Source organism: Mesoplodon bidens (genome assembly GCF_964165515.1).
Source record: "Mesoplodon bidens genome assembly, chromosome: 13".
NCBI lineage: Eukaryota > Metazoa > Chordata > Mammalia > Artiodactyla > Ziphiidae > Mesoplodon > Mesoplodon bidens.
Genome location: NC_138169.1, coordinates 69,413,239 through 69,433,770, shown reverse-complemented (window position 1 = coordinate 69,433,770; position 20,532 = coordinate 69,413,239). Strand labels below are relative to the sequence as shown.

General features: G+C 37.1%; 1 protein-coding gene across 1 annotated transcript in view; it reads right to left on the bottom strand.

The window, feature by feature from the left end:
- The window catches only part of DCC (DCC netrin 1 receptor), a gene marked incomplete at its 5' end in the record, with an annotated part of 1,182,001 nt that overhangs the window by 110,358 nt on the left and 1,051,111 nt on the right, over positions 1–20,532 (bottom strand). The window contains 2 exons of the mRNA XM_081253253.1: positions 9,860–9,892; positions 13,187–13,381. Of these exons, the coding sequence (XP_081109379.1) occupies positions 9,860–9,892; positions 13,187–13,381 (228 nt within the window). The remainder of the gene's footprint in view (positions 1–9,859; positions 9,893–13,186; positions 13,382–20,532) is intronic.

The following is a 20,532-nucleotide window of genomic DNA, read 5'->3' as shown; positions in this document are numbered from 1 at the left end:
AGACCAAAGCATCTGTCCAGATCAACAAGATCTGCTCACAGGAAAGAAGTTGGCCTCATTAAAGATTTCAGGTAAGGGGAGACCATACATTCTTATCTATAGGACTTTAACTACAATTAGCCTGTGTCCATTTATCTGGTTGAAGATGAAAACTTGTCAACTGCTTCTGATCACACATGTCATAAGCTTCCACATATGAAAAGCTAAATAAGTTTATTAGTTATTCCAATTACTATTCACATAAGTTTAGAGTGAAACTTCTGTTAAAATTGAATTGTTAAGTGAATAAAAAACAAAGATGACTTAATAATATTACTGATATCTTGAAGCAGGATGGTCTCTGAACTGTCTCCGCTCACAAGAATCTCCTTGAATGCATTCTTTCTTGTAGTGTATCTGGAATAATGGCCAGCATATGGGTCTAAGAAATCACTTTTAGATGCAGCACAGTCTTTATGAAAATCTAAAAAGCATCCTGTTTCTCTAAACGTGGACACTTTCCTGGATGACTAGGTCTTCCCAAGAGCCAGTTCATTTACCAGATGCAACATGGAGGATGAGGCAGTCTTGCGTGCATTATAAAGGAGAACTGTTCTCAAAGGCTACTGATGATCCATGAAAGCCTGCCCCACCTGGATGGTCCACAAGCTTATCCCAAAAGCAGTGTGAGGTATGTTTGTGTTTCAGTGAAGTTGCCAAGTACACGGAGAAGTAACAGAAGAGCATGAATGCTCTTTTCTTCTTCAAGTGACTGCATGTTGGGAAGTTGCAACTATAGCATGAAAACACTAGAATGTGAGCATCCTGATGGCTGCACTGCTAGTATGTATAAATAATAACACTGTTGGAGCACAAAATTTCTTCATTCATATATCTGTCCATGCTCCATCCATCTAGTCAACAAATGTGTTGAGTGGACCACTCACTGTTCTAAGAATTAGGGATATAAAATGACTATTGCAGAGGCTCATAATTTAGTGAGGAGAAAATGTTAAGTGAATAATAATAATACACTGGAATATCCAAAAGTTAAAAAAAATATAAGTAGGTGACACAATGGAAAAACAGAACGATTGACTATTTCTACCTAGAAAAATGATGGAAGGTATTTCAGGGGTGATATCTGAGTTGAGAATTAAAGAATGAGTGGAAAGGTATCAGGTAGAAAGAATGAACTGGGTAAGCTTAGAAAAATAGGCAGAAATGAAATAATAAAACTGTTTATATGCTCTATCAAAGTGTCTGGAATTTTTCTTATTGGGGACAGAGATCCACTGAAGGTATTTTAAGCAGAAAAGTGACCCAATTAAATATGCATTTAGGAATATTATTCTAGCTGAGTGTGAAGAAAAAATTAATTAGGAGAGACTGTTGTAATAAATAGGGCGAGAATAATATTAATTATGAATCCATGGCATAGACATTATTAGTTCCATTTTATAGAAGAGTAAACTGTGGCTCAGAAAGACTAACTAATATACTCATTTTAAGTGGTTGAATCTGCCTGACTCTGATGATGATGATTTTATGCTTAGCGGGCAAATTAATAAATGAAAGACGGATGTGGAGTGAGTTGGATAGAAATTAGAGCACCTCCTAGAGTTTATGGTAGTGTTTGGGTTTAGTGGTGTGGGTGTGACTTGAGGTGGTGGCTCCACTCTCAATAGGGCACACAGAACACAACAGACTTTGGAAAAGAAACAAAATAGTTCTGTTTGTCACCATTCAGAGCACTGGGACAAATGAAGGTGACCCTTCAGAAGAGGCATAACAGAAGTCGACAAATAAAGCTAGGAAAACTCTTTGAAGATGACGGATATTGAAGCCCTATTCCTATTCCAGATTTTTCTTTCCTCTCCCTGACCCACACTCTCATGACTCCTCCTCCCCGCAAGCAAGACGTGATCAGCATTGGCAGCCAAAAGTGAATATGGTTTGCAGGGCTCTGGATCCAGGGGAGCACTGCTGGTCTTCATAGCCAGTGTAACAGTAGGTACTCAATGTACTGAAAAGTAAAAAAGCCTAAGAACTACTGTGTTGGAGCAGAGGGAAAAAGCAAAACCCGGTTACCAATTTATATCTTAATCATAGTGTACTTCTCTGCACAGTGGTGTCTTAATTATGCCCTGAACACATCCTGCAATCCTCACTAATTGAGCAGCTTCTTGGCTTCTTGATCTTCCCATTGTAGGATTTTTCTAAATAAAACTTCAAGTAATCTTTCCCTCTGTAGTTATTTGCGCTCACTCAAGTTCTACTCACATATTTAAAGTCCAGTCTTGTGTTTTAAGAAGTCTTTTCTGCTGATACTCACAGTGATTCCCATCTAAAACCCTATAACATACATACTCAGATGGTACCACCTGCTTTAGCATTTCATACTTTTCATACTGGGCTGGGAGTCTTTATACCCTAACTATACTGCATGTCCTTGAAAATGAACCCATGGAACTGGACTTCTTTCTTATGTTTCACCGCACCCAACACAGTGCTAGGTAAATAGTTATAAAGGAGTGGTCAAAAATGAGTCCAACTCATTTCATACTGCACATTTGGAATTTCAAAAACTCATCTGCACCCATTAGTTTTGATTCTCTCCTTTACATATTCAGAATTACAAGCAGCTGGTGAAAGGCAAGTGTAAACATTTTCTGCTAACAAGAAATGACAGGAAGGGTGGTGGTAAAGAAAAGGGCACAGCGGGTCAGAATCATCTGCAAATGTGACCACCATTTCCTGAATCACAGAGAACTTGGTGTCTTTCTGTTTAGCTTTAATTTAACAGATGAATATTAAAGATACGTTTTCCCTATTGGAAAAATATTTTTGCATCTTTTTCATCTCCCCCAAGATCAATCACATATACAGTCATCCCCCAGTACCTGCAGGGATTGGGTCCAGGACTTGCCTCGGATGCCAAAATCTGCAGATGCTCAAATCTCACAGACCATAGACATAGTACAAGATCCAACACTGGTTGAATCTGCAGGTTTGGAACAGGCAGATAGGGAGGACTGACTGTACAGTATCCACAGCCATGAGCACTATTACTTTGGGGTTCTCCAAACTATACTCTGGATTAGGTGATAAAGTCTGTCTTTCCAGATTACTCTGTGACTGTTTCCCAAAGATTTGTATCATAATTCAATTCAACAAATACTTATCTGGCAACTATAATATGAGAGATTCACAATTAGAGATTGGGGGTGCTTGGAGGTAGGGATGACAATGTCAATGAGACTAGCCCTTTGCCATCAAAGAATTTACAACCTGGCCAGGAGGCTGGGACTCAAAATGGTAAACTATAAGAAACAGACAACAAAGCAAGAACTAAATTGGGTGTTATGGACACACAGAAGAATAAAAGACCAGAAAGGTAAGTAAGGCTTCTTGGACAAAAGACAATTGAGAAGGAGTCTTAAAAGATGAGGACCTCTCTCAGTAAAGAAAGGGAGAATGTACTGTTAAGACTAAGAGAACAGTACCAGTTAGAGCATGGACTTCTAAAAATACACTTTTCCAAGAGTGATTTGTGGATCTTTGCTAATAGACTGTGACATATGTGGAGGGATAAACTGGCCGTGAGGCTAGAAGGGAGAATTTGGGGTCAGACAGCCAGGACCTTGAGGTCAAAGAACTGACTTCATTCCACGAGAAACAGTGAACCATCTATGTTTCAGAAAGAAAACTGAGGAGGCAGGATCCAGGACTGATAGAAGTGGGCAGAAAATAAAGCTAGGAACTTGATATTTGGCTGATGTCTACAGCAAAGAAGGACATTCAGCAACATGGTGGGCCTTACAATAAGAACTTGTCTAAGAAATCATTTGGGACTCCCCTGGTGGTCCAGTGGTTAAGACTCCGCGATTCCAGTGCTGGGGCATGGGTTTGATCTTTGGTCGGGGAACTAAGATCCCACATGCCGCGTGGCCAAAAAAAAAAGGAGAAAGGTATCTTTTTGTATTAATGAAAATGTCTATCTTTCAGGTCTGAGAAGATTAAAATTATACCATGAATCATGTCAACTTCTGCGAGCACTGAGTCCTTTTTTTTTTTTCTTTCAAAGTTACCTACTAAAACATAAAAACTCCTGAGAGGTTGACTAGGCAGCTTCTTGAACTGCTTGCTGGGGACAGGATAAGCATCTTAATATTTTATCAAAAGCACATTACTTGTTTGTTTTTTTTTTTTTTTTGCCTCTACTTTCTCATCATAGTCATCATTTCCAGAACTGCAAAATTCTGGAGCTGAGATAAACATGTGAGAATAGCTTTTTCAAGGGGCTGTAGCAAGCAGCTGAATGATAAAGTGAGTTGAAATTACACATGATAATAGGCTAAAAAGAGGTTTCATTTTCAATTAAATGACTCCCATCAAATGGTGCTAAAGGTTTCAATTTTTCAAACAGCAGCCTGGTTGCTGTATCCAAACCCTGCAAAATCTGGATTGCATGAACTAAATTCCAAGCTTGACTAGACTGCCTTGAAAAACTTATTTCCCTGAAATTGGAAACAATTAACATTCTGTTTATTCATGAGATTAAATCTGCTGAGGTATAAAATGGCAGGTGTAGTGTTAAGCACTTGGCCTGCATACCCTATTGAGGAAAGACAAAGACCTTTAAACTGGGTGAATTTATGGGGAGGATGTATAAGTTTCATTATCTTGATAACAAAGTAGGAGTTGATTAACTCAGTGTATTTCCAGAAATTATACATTGGTATGAGCAGAGATTCTCAAGTTAGTTAGCCTGGGTATATATCTCAGCCTAACCACTTACATACTGTGAGCATTTGGGCAAGATTTAACCTCTTGGCATTTTATTTTCTGCATCTGTAAGGATGTTGTCAGAACTAAATATGATAGAACATGCACAGTGCACAGAAGAGTGATGGATGCACAGTGGGAGTGCTGAAATGTGAAGTGCTACCCTACACGAAGATGCTGTGCCGGGCTTAGGTTTTTTTAAATTTTAATACCAATCCTAAAATTTGATCATCTGAAAACTTAAAAGAAATCAAAGATAATTTGGGCAAAAGTCATCACTTTACAGGTGAGGATGCTGAGAAGAGTTCAGTCACATACCCAAAGCCACACAGGTACTGAGAGTGACAGCATGGTGCTAGAATATTGGGCATCTGATTCCATTCTGGTTCTCTTCCAGCACACACTGAATGATGCTGACGGAAAAGCCCAGAGCATTACCAGCCATTACCATGATTCAGAGGAGAGTAATTCTCTCTCTGTGGTGGGAGGGCCGTTCTCAGCAGGCCACCTTCATCTGGATCTAAAACTGGTCTGTGAATTTATGCCTCTTTTCCAGGCCTCCTGGAAAAGGTCACCCCTCTGCAGGCCATGGAGAATTAAAGATACTTGACAGTGCTTGAAGCAAGCATTTTCTTCATGATTCATATCATCAATGATACAGATCATTTCATGAAGATTCCTGCCCTCTTTATGGTACTATGTCATGGTCATAGCATCTACTCTATTGCCCCATTGGGCAGGCATGGAAACACACATGAAATTGAAAACATTTGTGTTCATGCTAAGAATTACCAGTTTTTACATTATAGACACCTCAAAGTGGAGGACAACATTTTGGGGTTAAATGGAATCTAAGGATACAAAGACAATCCTTTAAGATTAAAAATTTGATCTAATCATCACTTTCGAGAATTGGTCATAGTTTATAGTTACTGGTAACCTCCATTGCGACCCCAAAACAAGAAGCTTTTATAAATGCTTCTGTGAGAAACTCTAAAAGGTTTAAGCTGATTGTCGAAAAACAAAAAGCCAATTATTTTGCAAGTATAGAAACAGTCTACAAAGGAAAGACTATATACTCTGGGAATCAGAGATAAACATGTTTGAATTCCAACTCTGCCTGCCACTACATTTGAGTGACCTTTTGTAAAACATTACCTTCTGCTTCCTCATTTGAAAATCTAGAAAGGTAATCAGTAAAAGAGTGAAAGAACAGCTTGATTCTTGAAAGTGGATGCTATAAACTGAATTATGTCCTCTCCCACCCCCAAATTCATATGTTGAATTCCTAACACCCAGTGTGACTGTATTTGGAGATATGGGCCTTTATAGAAGTAACTGAGGTTAAATGAGGTCATAAGGGTGGGGCCCTGATCCGATAGGATTAGTGTCCTTATAAGAAGACATGAGTGAGCTCATACTCTCTCCACCATGTGAGGACACAGCAAGAAGGCAGCTGTCTGCAAGCCAGGAAGAGAGCCCTCACCAGAAACCAACCCTGCCAGACTTTGATCTGAGACTTCCAGCCTCCAGAACTATGAGAAAATAAATGTGTTACTTAATGCACCCAGTCTATGGTATTTTGTCTTGGCAGCCTGAGCTGACCAAGACAGTAGAGTTAGGACCATCCTCATGTTTCCTGAGATAAAGAACTGTCAGTATCATATATTCAGTGTTGTGGCTTCCCACCTATAACATGACCCCGGATTGAGAGCTGTTTGCTTTGTTCTCTAGAATATTCACAGTTGGGGAAAGAAAGGTTGATATTGGGAAAATATACACCCACTTTAGATACAGAAACTTTATAAATATATGTCAAAAGTGTGTGTGTGTGTGGTTGTGTATGTATATACGTAGCATATAGTGATGGAGACACTTGGTGGTTCAAAACAGGTTTTGCAAGATGCTTGTCTGGGTTTGAATCATGGCCTTGCTACTTCCTAGATGTGTGTCTACAGGCAAATCACTTAAACTCTCTGAGCTTCAGCTTCTGTATAACTAAAACAGAGACAATAATAGCAACTCTTTCACAGTACTGTTATGAGGATTAAATGAGTTAACACAAGTTAAGTTCTTAGAACAGTGACTGATGGTGAGAGCTCCATAAGGATTAATTCTACCATTACACACGCCCACCCAGACACAGACAAATTTACAGGGTTTTTACCAAAATATGGAAAATAAAAAAGGAGAAGTGTCTAAAGCAGAGGATTTCTCTATCTTTTCCACTCACTTCACATAACCCATATAATTTCCCTACCTTGCCTGACCCTCCAAAAGAGTAAATCTGTGGTTAATCTCTAAAATCCCATGATTACTTTAAAACTTATTGGCCACTTGTGCCTACAAGAGACTAGAGAAATAATTAAGATGTGGAACAAGAGATAAGCAAATGCTAGATATAATCAATTTACACTTACGTAAAGGGGAAAAGGAGTCCTATACATATCATCTATTATTTTCATACTAGTACTACTATTACTCAGAAGAAAATATTTTCCCCAAATCACACGTGATTCAAATATAATTGACTTTTTGTTTTCACAGGGCAGATGTGCCCTGTTCTTCAGGGCAGATATTAGATTCCAACGAAAAGTAATCGTGACAAGAGACCACAGAGATACTTTTTAAAAACAATCAAAACTTTTCTCACTTCCTCTCATATAAGTTAAACTCAATCTCCTGCTTTTCTATTTAGGATTCATCTTTGCAAGGTTAACTCTGACCCAGGGTGCTAAATTTTCTCTCTGAGCAAATTTTCTCTCAACAGAAATTCAGTGCTTGCCATAAATGTAACAGTGGGACCATTCTGCGTGGGAAGGGGGTAAATTGGGGTAACAGAGAGCACAATAATGCATATTCCACTGATTTGCTATGTGCTGAGAGCGGGAACATTCAGAGCAGCTTTTTCCTATTATTTTCACCATTCTTAGAGAGATCTTTAAACTGGGTTATTTTTTGTGCCCTTGGTCATCAACTCAGATGACTGCTTTTGTTTACAAAGAGTTTTGAACTGCCAACAAATTTTATATGCTTTCTTGTAAAAATGTAAAGATCTTACCTGTAATCACTAAATTACATGTTGTCACTCCCTCTTAATTTTACAAGTAATTTGAGTTTGATGTAAAATTTAGAACCTATCAATTTGACCAACTCTATACCAGCGGTGATTGAATATGGGACCGAGTAGTATAATATGTGACAGAATCTTTTTAAGTAATGTTGAAAGAACAATTTCCCGAGTATATTAACATACTCAGGCACTGGCAATAATTCTTGGGAATTCCTTTTGTTCCCAGTAATTGATCTGATTTTACTGTCAACATGAAAATCTGAGTAAAATCCATGGAGAGTGTGTGACTGGAGAGACTGTACAAAATATATTTCTTGGTAGCTGAAAATATTATTAAGCAAAACAGTTAACTTAAAAAGTAATAGCAAAAAACAGTTAAAAGGAATCCAGAAACAACTGGAAACCCACTTATTGAGAAGCTTGGGCATGCTGTCACCCAAACATCTAATAATGTAACTTTTTATCTGGTTCAGTTACTTAAAAAAAATGTTTGTGTGTTTTCTTTCTCTCTATGCATACTTTTTCTAAACATAATTTCAAAAATTGGGAGTTATCTGCCTGTGGAATTTCCAAATTCACTTCAGTTAAGGAAACTATGTGATGTTGTTTTAATTATTTTTGAACTGAAATAATACATTCTGCTAATTACCTATTCCAGCTTGAATTTGTCTAGCACTAATATTTAATTTACCTAAGTGAATACACACTAACTGCCAATTATTTATCATTAGTAGTTTTACAAATATTACTGTTCAGTAGATACTGGCCTTGTGAAAATATTTTAAGTATAAGCAAGCAGGAACAGCTAGGTGATTAACGGAAACATGAACCCTGTGTGGACATTTATTTCTGTGTATTGCATCATTTCTACTACTCCCTGTGTGAAGCTCTAGCCATGTTCTCTTAAGCAGAGAAATGGTATATGGACCCAGAAATAAACTTGAACACAGGATCATTAAAGATAATACTACTCATGTAGACAACCTGCTACTGGTAGTGAAACTTAACATTCAGATGCTTAGTAGTTGTCAATAGTTGGAAAGTATTCTTGTTGAAAAGCACGTTTTCCTGAAATCTACAACAGGAGGCCTTATGAGACATGATGCTGACCAGGAGTTTCTGTTGACAGGTGCCCAAAGCAGGCGACAACGATACAAGCTGTGGACTCTGAACCAATACTCATGACACTGACTATAACCAGCATTTCCAAACACTCCCTTCTTTGAAGAATATAACATCCTGAAAAAATAAAACTCATAAACTATTCTTTTTCTCCTTTAGCATTCTACTAATTAACCTTAATGGTAAAAGAATGGAATCCTAATAGATCAGTCTACAAATCATGGTTCTAAATTCCTATCTACCTGAGAGTTGATAGATAACTCTGATTTACCTCCATTTTCCTTTGTGTAAAACCATCCCTGTTTCTCTACACAAATCGGCTTTTAGCAAATGAATGGAAGGAGGATAAAATACTGCAAGTCAAACTGGCACCTGATTCATGAAATGAAAGCTTTCTGGCTTCAAAATGAACAAAAGTAATGCCCTAAAATAAAGTTGACCTAACTTTGTTTTTATGTACTAAAAGAAGCTCATTGTAGAGGAAAAGCACACATGATTTATGAGTTTTCTCTGTCGAGCTATAGAACTTTAATCCAGAGTTCATGAAAGGGTGCAAGAGCAGCTTGAAAATTATGCTGAGCTTAATTATACTTAATGTGAATTATTCAGAAGTGCAGACAGAGACTAAAAATTTATTTCATACAAAGAAGCTTGACATTTTAATTGGTCCTTCAGAATGGAGACAAAACAATTTCCTCTCAAGAAAATTCACATCCTCCCTATCAGAGCCGAAACCTCAGCCAAGCAGAACTTCATTAATAAGATTAATTATCACACTGGTGTCTGCTTCATCAGGTGTATGGCCCAGGTGAAAAGAGGAATAGAAAATAATGACTGACATTTCTAACAGATAAGATTGATTCAGGGAGGGAAAAATGACAGATTAAACCACCATACCTTGGTCATTAGCCATTTTGTCAGGGTGTTCCACTGTGGGGAAAGAGAAATATTATTAGATTTTGGTAGTTTCCATCAAGAAAGCTGACATTTCAAATCAACAGTTTTGTTAGCGAGTTCTCATATCAAGGCCAATGCCCGATTGAAAAAAAATTGCTAAGGAATTCGGTCAATGTGATTATTTTGATTAAATTAGTCATAGAAAGAAATGGAAAATAATTGTTTTGCTGTATAAATGTGTTCTAAAAGTGTTATTTGTAACATTCCTCTAAACATAAACTCAAAATGATCATCATGCAAGTTTAATTAATGATACAATTTACAGCAAAAAAAGTGCATGTCATTACCAAGTAATTATCACCCATATATTTTAAACAAGTTAAGGAAGCTATTTTCTTGTATTCATTTTAAATTTTTCAACAAGAAAACGTTACCAATTCTCACATGAATAGGGTAAAATAATAAAATATTGTAAAGTTTAATCTAAATTCTTTGATTTTAAACCTTGTGAAGAAAAGTCTTGAATTGTTCACAACTTATCTATAGATAAAGATGAAGCATTTGTGAAACATTACCTAGTTACATTTCATGCTCTCACAAAACGAATAACCAGTTTCCTTTCAATTGCTCATTTGGAGTGAAATCTGATTTAGACATGAAGTCCTAAAAACCTGGATAGATGAAGATTGGCTCACTTTTCTCCTGCCTCCCCCACCCCACCCCACCCGCTTCTACTCTGTCATTAAGGGATGTCATGCAGGTTGAGGCTGAATGCTTTCTTTGTGTATGCATTCTTGGCAAATTTTCGGATTAGCTGTTACCAAATCTAGCTTTCGAATAGCTCAGTCACCAGGATTCAAAAGTCTACTATTGGGGCTTCCCTGGTGGCGCAGTGGTTGAGAGCCTGCCTGCCGATGCAGAGGACACGGGTTCGTGCCCCGGCCCAGGAAGATCCCACATGTCGCAGAGCGGCTAGGCCCGGCTAGGCCCGGCTAGGCCCGTGAGCCATGGCCACTGAGCCTGCGCGTCCAGAGCCTGTGCTCCGCAACGGGAGAGGCCACACAGTGAGAGGTCCGCAAAAAAAAAAAAAAAAAAAAAAAAAGTCTACTATTTATTAGCATACTTTTCCTAGGAGAATTGAGAAATAGACTATCTAGTTATTCTAAGCCTCTTCTTTAGTATGTCCAAGCAAATGGGTAAAAATGTCAATCAGATACCTGTTTCTAATTTTTCGGCTGCTTGCCATCATGTTTTATTAAGTTTTTGGCCAGATATATGGGCATAATGTGGTAACATGTTTAAGAGCCAAGTATCCTTTAAAATAACACCCATCAGACGTTAAATATACATCTTTAAATATCAGCTATAGAACATCTGAATTATTTTCAATGGCTAAATAATAGAGGCTCTTGAAATCATTCATCCTCCAGAAAAATAATACTGTGCTGTAAAATGGAAAGGACTTATATGCAGATCATCATGAGGTAGTTACATTCTTGGGTCTTAGTATTTTTCTGTATAAACATATAATTGTCCTTAAATTGAGCAGTAATTTTTACACTTGCAAGCATGTAAAGTTTTTCTAGTAATCATACCACAAGATATTTTTTTCATGTTGCTACCCTGTCTCCTTAAAAAAAAAAAATGAATTTTGTTTGAGATTTTCTTTCTTGCCATATCAAAATTTCTTTTAATATATAAGGACAATAGTTCCTGAAAGGAAATATTTAAAGTTGGCAATAGTATGCCATCCACATAATACAATGCTTTTTAATTTTTATTCCCTTACATAAAAAGGCTAAAGTGTTTCCTTATATTTTGAATAGAGCCCATATACATGAAATCAGTACAAAATTCCAAAAGGGTTGTAAATGAAAAAAAGTCAAGTTAAAAATGTCCGCTTTGAGCTGATGGCAGAAAATGTAATAATGTATCTTTCTTTGACATGCTGGCTTTCAGCATAAAAAGATAACTTTTACTTAGTTAATTAATTTTATCTTTTTTTCATTTCCAATTTTTTTCCAATTATTTAAGAAATAATTGACATACATCACTGTACAAGTTTAAGATACACAGCATGATGATTTTATTTATATATATTGGGAAATGATGACCACAACAGTTTTAGTTAACATCTGTCAGCTCATATAGGTACAGTAAAAAGAAAGGAAAAAATTTTCTTCATGATAATTCTTGGGATCTACTCTCTTAACAACTTTCCTGTATATCATTCAGCAGTGTTAACTACAGTTATCATGTGTTTATTACATCCCTAGTACTTATTTATCTTATAATTGAACGTTTGTACCTTTTGATTACCTTCCTCGAATTCTTCCTCTCATCACCTCCTACCTTTGGTAACCATAAATCTGATCTTTTTCTATGAGTTTGGTGTTTGTTTGTTTGTTTAGGCCCCATATATAAGTGAGATCATATAGTATTTGTCTTTCTCTCTCTGACTTATTTCACTTAGCATAACACCTTCAAGGTCCATCCATATTGTCACAAACGGTAGGATTTCCCTGTTTTTTGTTTGTTTGTTTTTTGCGGTACGCGGGCCTCTCACTGTTGTGGCCTCTCCTGTTGCGGAGCACAGGCTCCGGACATGCAGGCTCAGTGGCCCTGGCTCATGGGCCCAGCCGCTCCGTGGCATGTGGGATCTTCCCGGACCGGGGCATGAACCTGTGTCCCCTGCATCGGCAGGTAGACTCCCAACCACTGTGCCACCAGGGAAGCCCAGGATTTCCCTGTTTTTTTTATGGCTGAATAATATTCCATTATGTACGTATAATTATGTATAACTTTATTATATATATATAATGGAATAGATATACATATATCACAACTTCTTTATCCATCTGTGGCCATTTACACTCTTTCCATGTCTTGGCTGTTGCATATAATACTGCTCTGAACACTGGGATGCAGATATCTTATAGGGTTAGTGTTTTTGTTTCCTTTGGATATATTCCCAGAAGTGGAATTGCTAGATAATATGATATTTCTATTTTTAATTTTTTGAGGAACCTCTATACTGTTTTCCATAGTGGCTGCACCAACTTACATTCCCCAAACAGTGCACGAGGGTTCCCTTTTCTCCACAGCCAAGCCAACATTTGTTGTGTCTTGTCTTTTGGATGATGTCCATTCTAACAGGCTTGAGGTGATATCTCATTCTGGTTTTAATTTGCATTTTAATTTCTTTTGAATGTCCACTGTAGTCACGTGCCAACAGAGATGGTTAAGGCAATTCCTAACACAGACTCCAAAACTATTTTATAACAACTCCATAGGAAAAAACCCGAAATGACAGGAAATGATTCAAACCTTTCAGAGTCCTGAAAAGGATGGGATCAGAGAGGGGCCCCACTCCTTTCACATTCCGTGCTTGAATTCGAAAGTAATACATAGTGTCAAGGTTGAGATCCATGATTTGATGTGTAAGCCGATCACCACTGATTGTTTCCATAACCCAGTCATCAATTGGAATGTTCTTGTCCAAGGTATAAAACAAGATGTAAGCTGCATGAATAAATGAACAGAACTTTGATTACTGTACTGACTACATGCTATACTTCTGCTTCCAAACATCTGTGTGTCCCAAGTACAATTTTCAAGGATTATCATATATCCACAATCTATAAAGCGCAGTATTCAGTTTGGCAAGTAATGATTTTTTTTTGTATTGCAAAGCTTAGAAAAAGAATCGCTTCAATGCACAAAATCTAAAAGTGGAGTAAGCCATTAGAAATAAAAATATCTGCCATATTTAAAAAATGCGAGGTTTCTGCTGCCTATAAATCCTGATTATTGGTTTGCGCTAATATATAAGCATGATGAAAAACATAAAAGACAGATAACAAGTCTGTATCATTTTCACTGTATCCAATAATGAAGATAAGTAATGTTTATTTTGGCTAGTGTTTAAATAATAAAAATACACTGAAAAGTATAAAATGCCCTATATTTTTAAAGTGTTATAAAAATAAATGATCTTATTTGATTACTGTAATAACTGTGACATTGGCAGGGGTACTGTTGCTGTCTTTTCATAGATGATGAAGCTGAGCATGACCCAAGCTAAGTGATAAAAGGGCTAGGATAACATCTCTGCTACCATACCAAACATCCAACACTATTTCCCCCCACCCATCCCACCTAGGCAAAAATAAACAAAAAAAGAAAGAAAAAGTATTTCTGGATAACTGTAGGTTATCTAGTTAGTATCTCAAATATTAAAAAATCCATCATTTGATAGTATCATTCATCCTCTGTGTTAGGGGATGAGTAATTGTAGTATATTCAGTGGTGTATTCAGTGGTGATAGTCTAATATGCACCCAAACAGATCCAGGTATCCCTGTAAAATATTCATATTCTAACATTATATTTAGCTAATATTTAAGCTAGCTTTTACTTAAAAGCATTAATTCATCACTTTATATTACACTACATATTATATCAGATGATAGTGTAATATAAACTGTAAAATAACTCATTGCAGGTGTCTTCGCTACATGAATGTGGTGTCAGCCTCTATTTCTATCAAATTTCTGCAATGGTATCCGCATCAGATAGGCCGCAAATGTCCCTAGGTCTATTCTTACGCATTGAATACATTCTTTGTAAATAATACTTTTAAAAAAGAATTGTCTTCCTCTGATTCCCCTAGTCCTTCCTTCTGAGTCCCGCTTGTCCCATCTGGACTGGGGACCTTCACGCATAGATATTTCAGTGGTCATGTCACAGGTTCTTTGACTCAGATTCAGTTGCCTTCCAAAATAACCATGCATATTACCTACATCTCAGTACAACTCTTATTCCACGAGGACTGATTTCCATACTATCCTTATTCCTACTTCCCTCTTAACTCCTCACACCTCTCCACCCCTCCTTACTTTCTCCATCCAACTCCTACCTGGCCATCCAGGTCTAGTTTAAGCTACATCTAACATATGAAACATTCCTCTATAATGAGCTCTTCTTTCTGTACACTGTAACCCACTTCAATAAAGTATAAGAGTACTTATATGATTTTGTATCATTTTCACTTAATCCCATAGTGATTTACAGAATTATGCCTGGGTTTGGAAGGTGCATTATAGACAGTGAACTGGATATTTTTTCCTTGTGATTCTGTAGGATTAAGCAATGCCACAAACTCCAACACCCAGAAGTCCATTTGTCTTAAATTCAGATCAATGCTGAAAACTTGTATCTATTTTGCTTTGGCTTTCACCTTTTCCCAACTACATTGTTTCTCAAATCTGCCTAATTATAAGTATTACCTGGGGACTAGGTATAAGTTACAAAACACAGAGCCCAAGAAAGGGCATTGTGATTCAATAGGCATGGCGGACAAGTCTTGGATAGCCCCCCAATTATCCCTGCCTCCTGGCAGTTACAGCTTTGTGTAGTCTTTTCTCTCTGAGTGTACATGGGACCTAAGTCTTGCTTTTAACCAACAGAATATGGCAAATGTGATGGACTGTCACCTCCATGGATTATGTTACATAAGTTATAACTTCTGTCTTGCTAGCAGACTCTATAGACTCTCTCCTTTGTTGGCTTTGATGAAATAAGTTGCCAGATGGAGAAGACCATGTGGCAAGGAACTAAGGCTGGGCTCTGATCAACAGCCAGTAAGGAACTGAGTCCTGCCAACAACTACATAAACTTAGAAGCAAATATTTTCCCAGGTAAGCCTCAAATGAGATATCAGCTGAAGCTAACACCTTGATTGCCAGCTTGTAAGAGACCCTAAAGCAGATTACCCAGCTAAGTTGTGCTTGGATTCCTGACTGACAGAAACAGTGAGATAGCAAATGTGTGTTATTTTAAGCTGCTAAATTTGTGGTGATATTGTTACACAGCAGTAGCTAATAGGTTAATGGCAACCCCAGTAAACTGCACACTAGTTGATTTCTGTGTTCAAGTAAAGTCAGGAAGCACTGCTTTAGCTGATGATGTGAATTCTGCAGATTTTGTGGTATATTTGTTGAGACGTTGATGCCGCAAATATGAATAGGTAAGATGTGGAGAGCTCAGGGGAAGATAAAAGACTAATCAAGATAAAGAAGTCTACAAAATTTATAAAGGTTATATGGCTCCTCCCTCTGGCTGATATTAAAACTGGAAGACTATAATTCAAAAGGGATTATAAAATATCATTGGATAAAGGAGTTGTTTCTTACTCATAGATGTCCATTCTTTGATAACTCAGCCCCTGAGATCAACATCAGTACAACTTCCTAATATTCTCTGAGCCAGAAAGGTCTCCATTCTTGTACCCAAAGAACCATATCTACTGAAAAGAAGACCCTGGCACTAGTAATATTGTTCTAGCTTTTATTATGTGCATGTCTTATCTCTTCAAAAGAATAAAAATATTCCTTTAGTTCAGGAGCTATATCTTATATTACTTCTTATTCTTCAAAGAAAACTAATAAAATAGTCTTCACACAATAGGTATTGAAATTCACTTATTGAATAAAATCCCCTAGCCTATAAGTATATAAGTTTTAAATTCATGACATTTAATGAAATTGTTGAAGTTTTCATGGGCTGTTGTAAGTACATGATGAACTTGAAAGTTTGCATAATTGTGTTCCCATCTCAAGTCAGCTACACTTATTCCTGATTTTCTCCATTTACCAAATGAGAATATAGTATTTGCCTTCATGTAATTTTTTCTATGTGAAGAGTATTCACTGAAGCATTTAAAAGTGACAGTTCTGGCATCAGGTAAGTAAAGTTGAAAGTGCAGGTTCTGACTCCGAATTGTATTTGAGCAATTTCCTGAAATGTATTTTAAAAAGCCTGTCATTGGCTGTAAATTTGAAAACTGAGTTGGAGAATAGAAACAAGAGTACATCACTCAAAACTCTAAAATCTAGCCTTAGAAAAACCATACAACTTCATTTGGATATGTGAGTTTGGCATGTTTTGAGGCTACTAAATCCATTGTTGAAGTCTCACCTTATAGATTTCCATTTAACCACATAGATTGGGACACATTTATAGGTTTCTCACTATCGTTCTGTATCTATATGTTCATTCCTCTGTGTCCAATTCCCTGTCATTCTCCATCCTTTCATCTTACATTTTTTCCGCTTTATTTTGATCTCTTACCCACCACCTTGGCCAAATAATAAAGTATCAGTATTATATTCTGTCATAGGTTGTAAGACCTTTTGGGATTATTAATTTACCTGGGCATTCCTACATTGAAATACCATTTGTGTAAATACTTATAAAATGTAGCATCATACATCTTTCATTTTGACGCTACTTATACAAATAGGTAGTTGTAGTTCCAGAAGCAAAGTGTCAGAAAGTAGTCACCTCCACCTCTCTTACCTCTTCTGTCCTTTTCCATACTTCCTCCCACTCATTGGTGATTCCCTTCCATGGATCAGGTAGGTGGATAAGTACTGGGAAGACCGAGATACATGATGTGGCCCCTCCCAGCAAGGAGCTCAGCCCAGTGAGGGCTTCTCATCTTTAAAGAACTGATTCTGATAATCGTATATATAGGTAGATATATAAAAAAGGAGGACCTGTTTTCTCCTTTTTTTTGTGGTCAAAAATTATAGGTTATGGATTCAGGGAGGCCTGACCTCAAATCATAGTGCTATCATTTACTAGCTTTGCAACCCTGAGAGACTTGAATAACCCAAGTATGTCTTACTTTTCTTATCTGAAAACAAGTTGCTGTGAGATAATGTATTTTAAAAACTTAATATATGAGTGTATTTCTATTACATTATCTTTTACGTAGTAACTACCTAGTAAATGCTAAGGCTTTTATTTATATTAATAAAGCTTAAGAAATATCTTGTTTAGAAGCTGTAACTATAGTTTCAAGTCAAACAATATATATTTAATATCAATTTAATGATTATTCTGCTCAACAAATGTTTATTATCTATTAAGTGTCAAAGATATTGTTACTGGGGAGAAAGCATTGAACAAAATCTGAACCCTGTTCTCCTGCTGCTTTCAGCCTTGTACTATAAGCATTTAGATTTTCTCTTATGATAATATGGAAAGGGGATGGACAGGAAGAAGTCAAGATGACTAAGTTTCCAACTTTTGCTGCTGGGTGAACTGCGGAGGCTTCTAAAAAGATGAGAGTAAGTATGTTTAGACACATGACTCTGGTGTGGGTGCCCAGCTGGGTTCACAATCCCAATGGGCTAACAACCTATTCCAGAATATAATAGTGCATTGTTTGGCCATTTGTGGTGGGTGATAGAGCAAAAAATGGAAGAATGGGAGAGAGGGGGATTGGGGAATAGAACGAGGTGACACTAAGACAGACAAGTGGAAATGTACAATATGAGGTAGGATGTGTGTATTTAGAATTCCTTGGAGGGAGACATAGATTCCAGAGACATAAGATCATGTTCACTGAAGTCCTGGCTATAGTGCAGATACTTTTTCAGAGAAAGTAATGAAGGGAATGAAAAGATCTGCATCCTAGGAAGTAACACTTATGGAACAGGTGGAAGAAAAGTATGCTTAGGAGACTGAGAAGTTATAGCCTGGAAGTGGGAAGAAAAGTGGTTAGGTGATTTTACAAAAGTCAAGAGAGAGGAGAATTTCAAGGAAGAGGAATTGGACTAGAGTATCGAATGACACGGAAAAAGAGTGTAAAACCTTAGTCATTATATGGTATTGATAAGGAAACAATCTGTGAGGCTCTAACTCTTTTATCTGCACAAGTCCCTGATCTCAAATAATGTTAGATGTTGCATTTATTTAGATCAGTGTTTCACAAATCTAATTGTACATTAAAATCACTTGGGGAGCTTTTATAAAGTACCACTCTTAATCCCTCCTCAGAGAAATTAAATCATAAATCAATTGAGCATCATTGATTTGGACCAGTAGAATACTGATAAGAAGAGAAAAACGCAGTGTAGTAGTTAAGACTAGGAACCAGAACTTTCCATCCCAGTTCTGCTACTTCTTCATTATTTGACTTTGGGAAAGTTATTTACACTGGAAGGCCCCCAACTCTTTATTTCAAAATGAAATAATAGGAATATATGATCGCTTATAAGACAAAAGTGCTTAGCAGAAAGCCAAGCATGTAGTAAATGCTTAATTCATTTTGAACCATTTTCTTCTGAAAATGTCAGTCTAAATTCCTAAGATGCCAGTATATAATCAAGGAATTTAGGCACTGGAATTACCTGGATCTCCTCTTTCATCCTGTTTTTTGTTTAATCTTTTTGAAATATATATATATATATATATATATATATATATATACACACACACACATATATATATATATATATACATTTATAAATATATATATTTATAAATTGATGATCTGGTTCTGTTCAGAGTACAATAGTGAACCCTTCTCCTAGAATGAATTTCAACTGGGAATAATAATCACTAAATTATTTCAGTGCTCACGGGGTATCAGGGACTTTTCTCAGACCTTTATTGTAACAATTCTACAAAATAAGTTCTAAAGTAAGACTCAGGGAGGTTAAATAACTTGCTCAGGTATCTCTGTCAGAAGCTTGGGTTCATAACCACCCTGTTCTCCTGCGGTGTACATACAGGGATTTAGGAAAACAAAGAAATACAAAAGTAAGATGGGAGTACATCCCTCCACATAGGCACACGTGTGCTCTGACACACTGGAAAATAACTCACATCTTCCGTTGTCCTTTCACAAGAAACTGAGTGTGGAAAATCTGGGCTCTCAGCCTAATGGTCTGATATTTTGAATATTTTATCATCCTACTTTTTGAAGTGATTTGAATGAAAGAATCAAAATATGTATAGAACAGAAGTTGTTTTAAGTGTTGTTTAAAGTTGTTTCAAGGGTTTTTAGTGTTTGCTCCCTACTGAATTGAGTCAAAATATCTCAACTTGATAATCCCAACTTGGTTTTAATAAATGAAGCAGTATTTAAAGGTGAAAAGTATTTCATCCCATACTTTTACTACGCCATTGTACAAGAATGGATTTTTAGTATTGAGAACTATGGAACGTACACCTCTAAATAAAATATGTGGACACAATTTCTTATACATGCACTGTGACATTGGCAGACAGAATTTTATTGCTCAGATTAATTGGCATTTCCTAATATGGTACAGACTTCCACTTTTTCCAATTGAAAAGCAAAATTAAGCTTGTTTTTCAGAGTTGAAAACACATTCTGGGGCCCTGAACCAAGATGGCGGAGTAGAAGGACGTGCTTTCACTCCCTCTTGTGAGAACACCAGAATCACAACTAGCTCCTGGACAATCATCGACAGGAAGACACTTGAACTCACAAAAAAGATACCCTACATCCAAAGAAAAAGGAGAAGCCACAATGAGATGGTAGGAGGGGTGCAATCACAGTAAAATCAAATCCCATAACTGCTGGGTGGGTGACTCACAGATTGGAGAACACTTATACTACAGAAGTCCACCCACTGGAGTGAAGGTTCTGAGCCCCACGTCAAGCTTCCCAACCTGGTGATCCAGCAACAGGAGGAGGAATTCCTAGAGAATCAGACTTTGAAGGCTAGTGGGATTCGACTGCAGGACTGGGGGAAACAGAGACTCCACTCTTGGAACACACAAAGTAGTGTGCACATCGGGACCCAGGGGAAGGAACAGTGACCCAAGGGGAGACTGAAGCAGACCTAGTTCAGT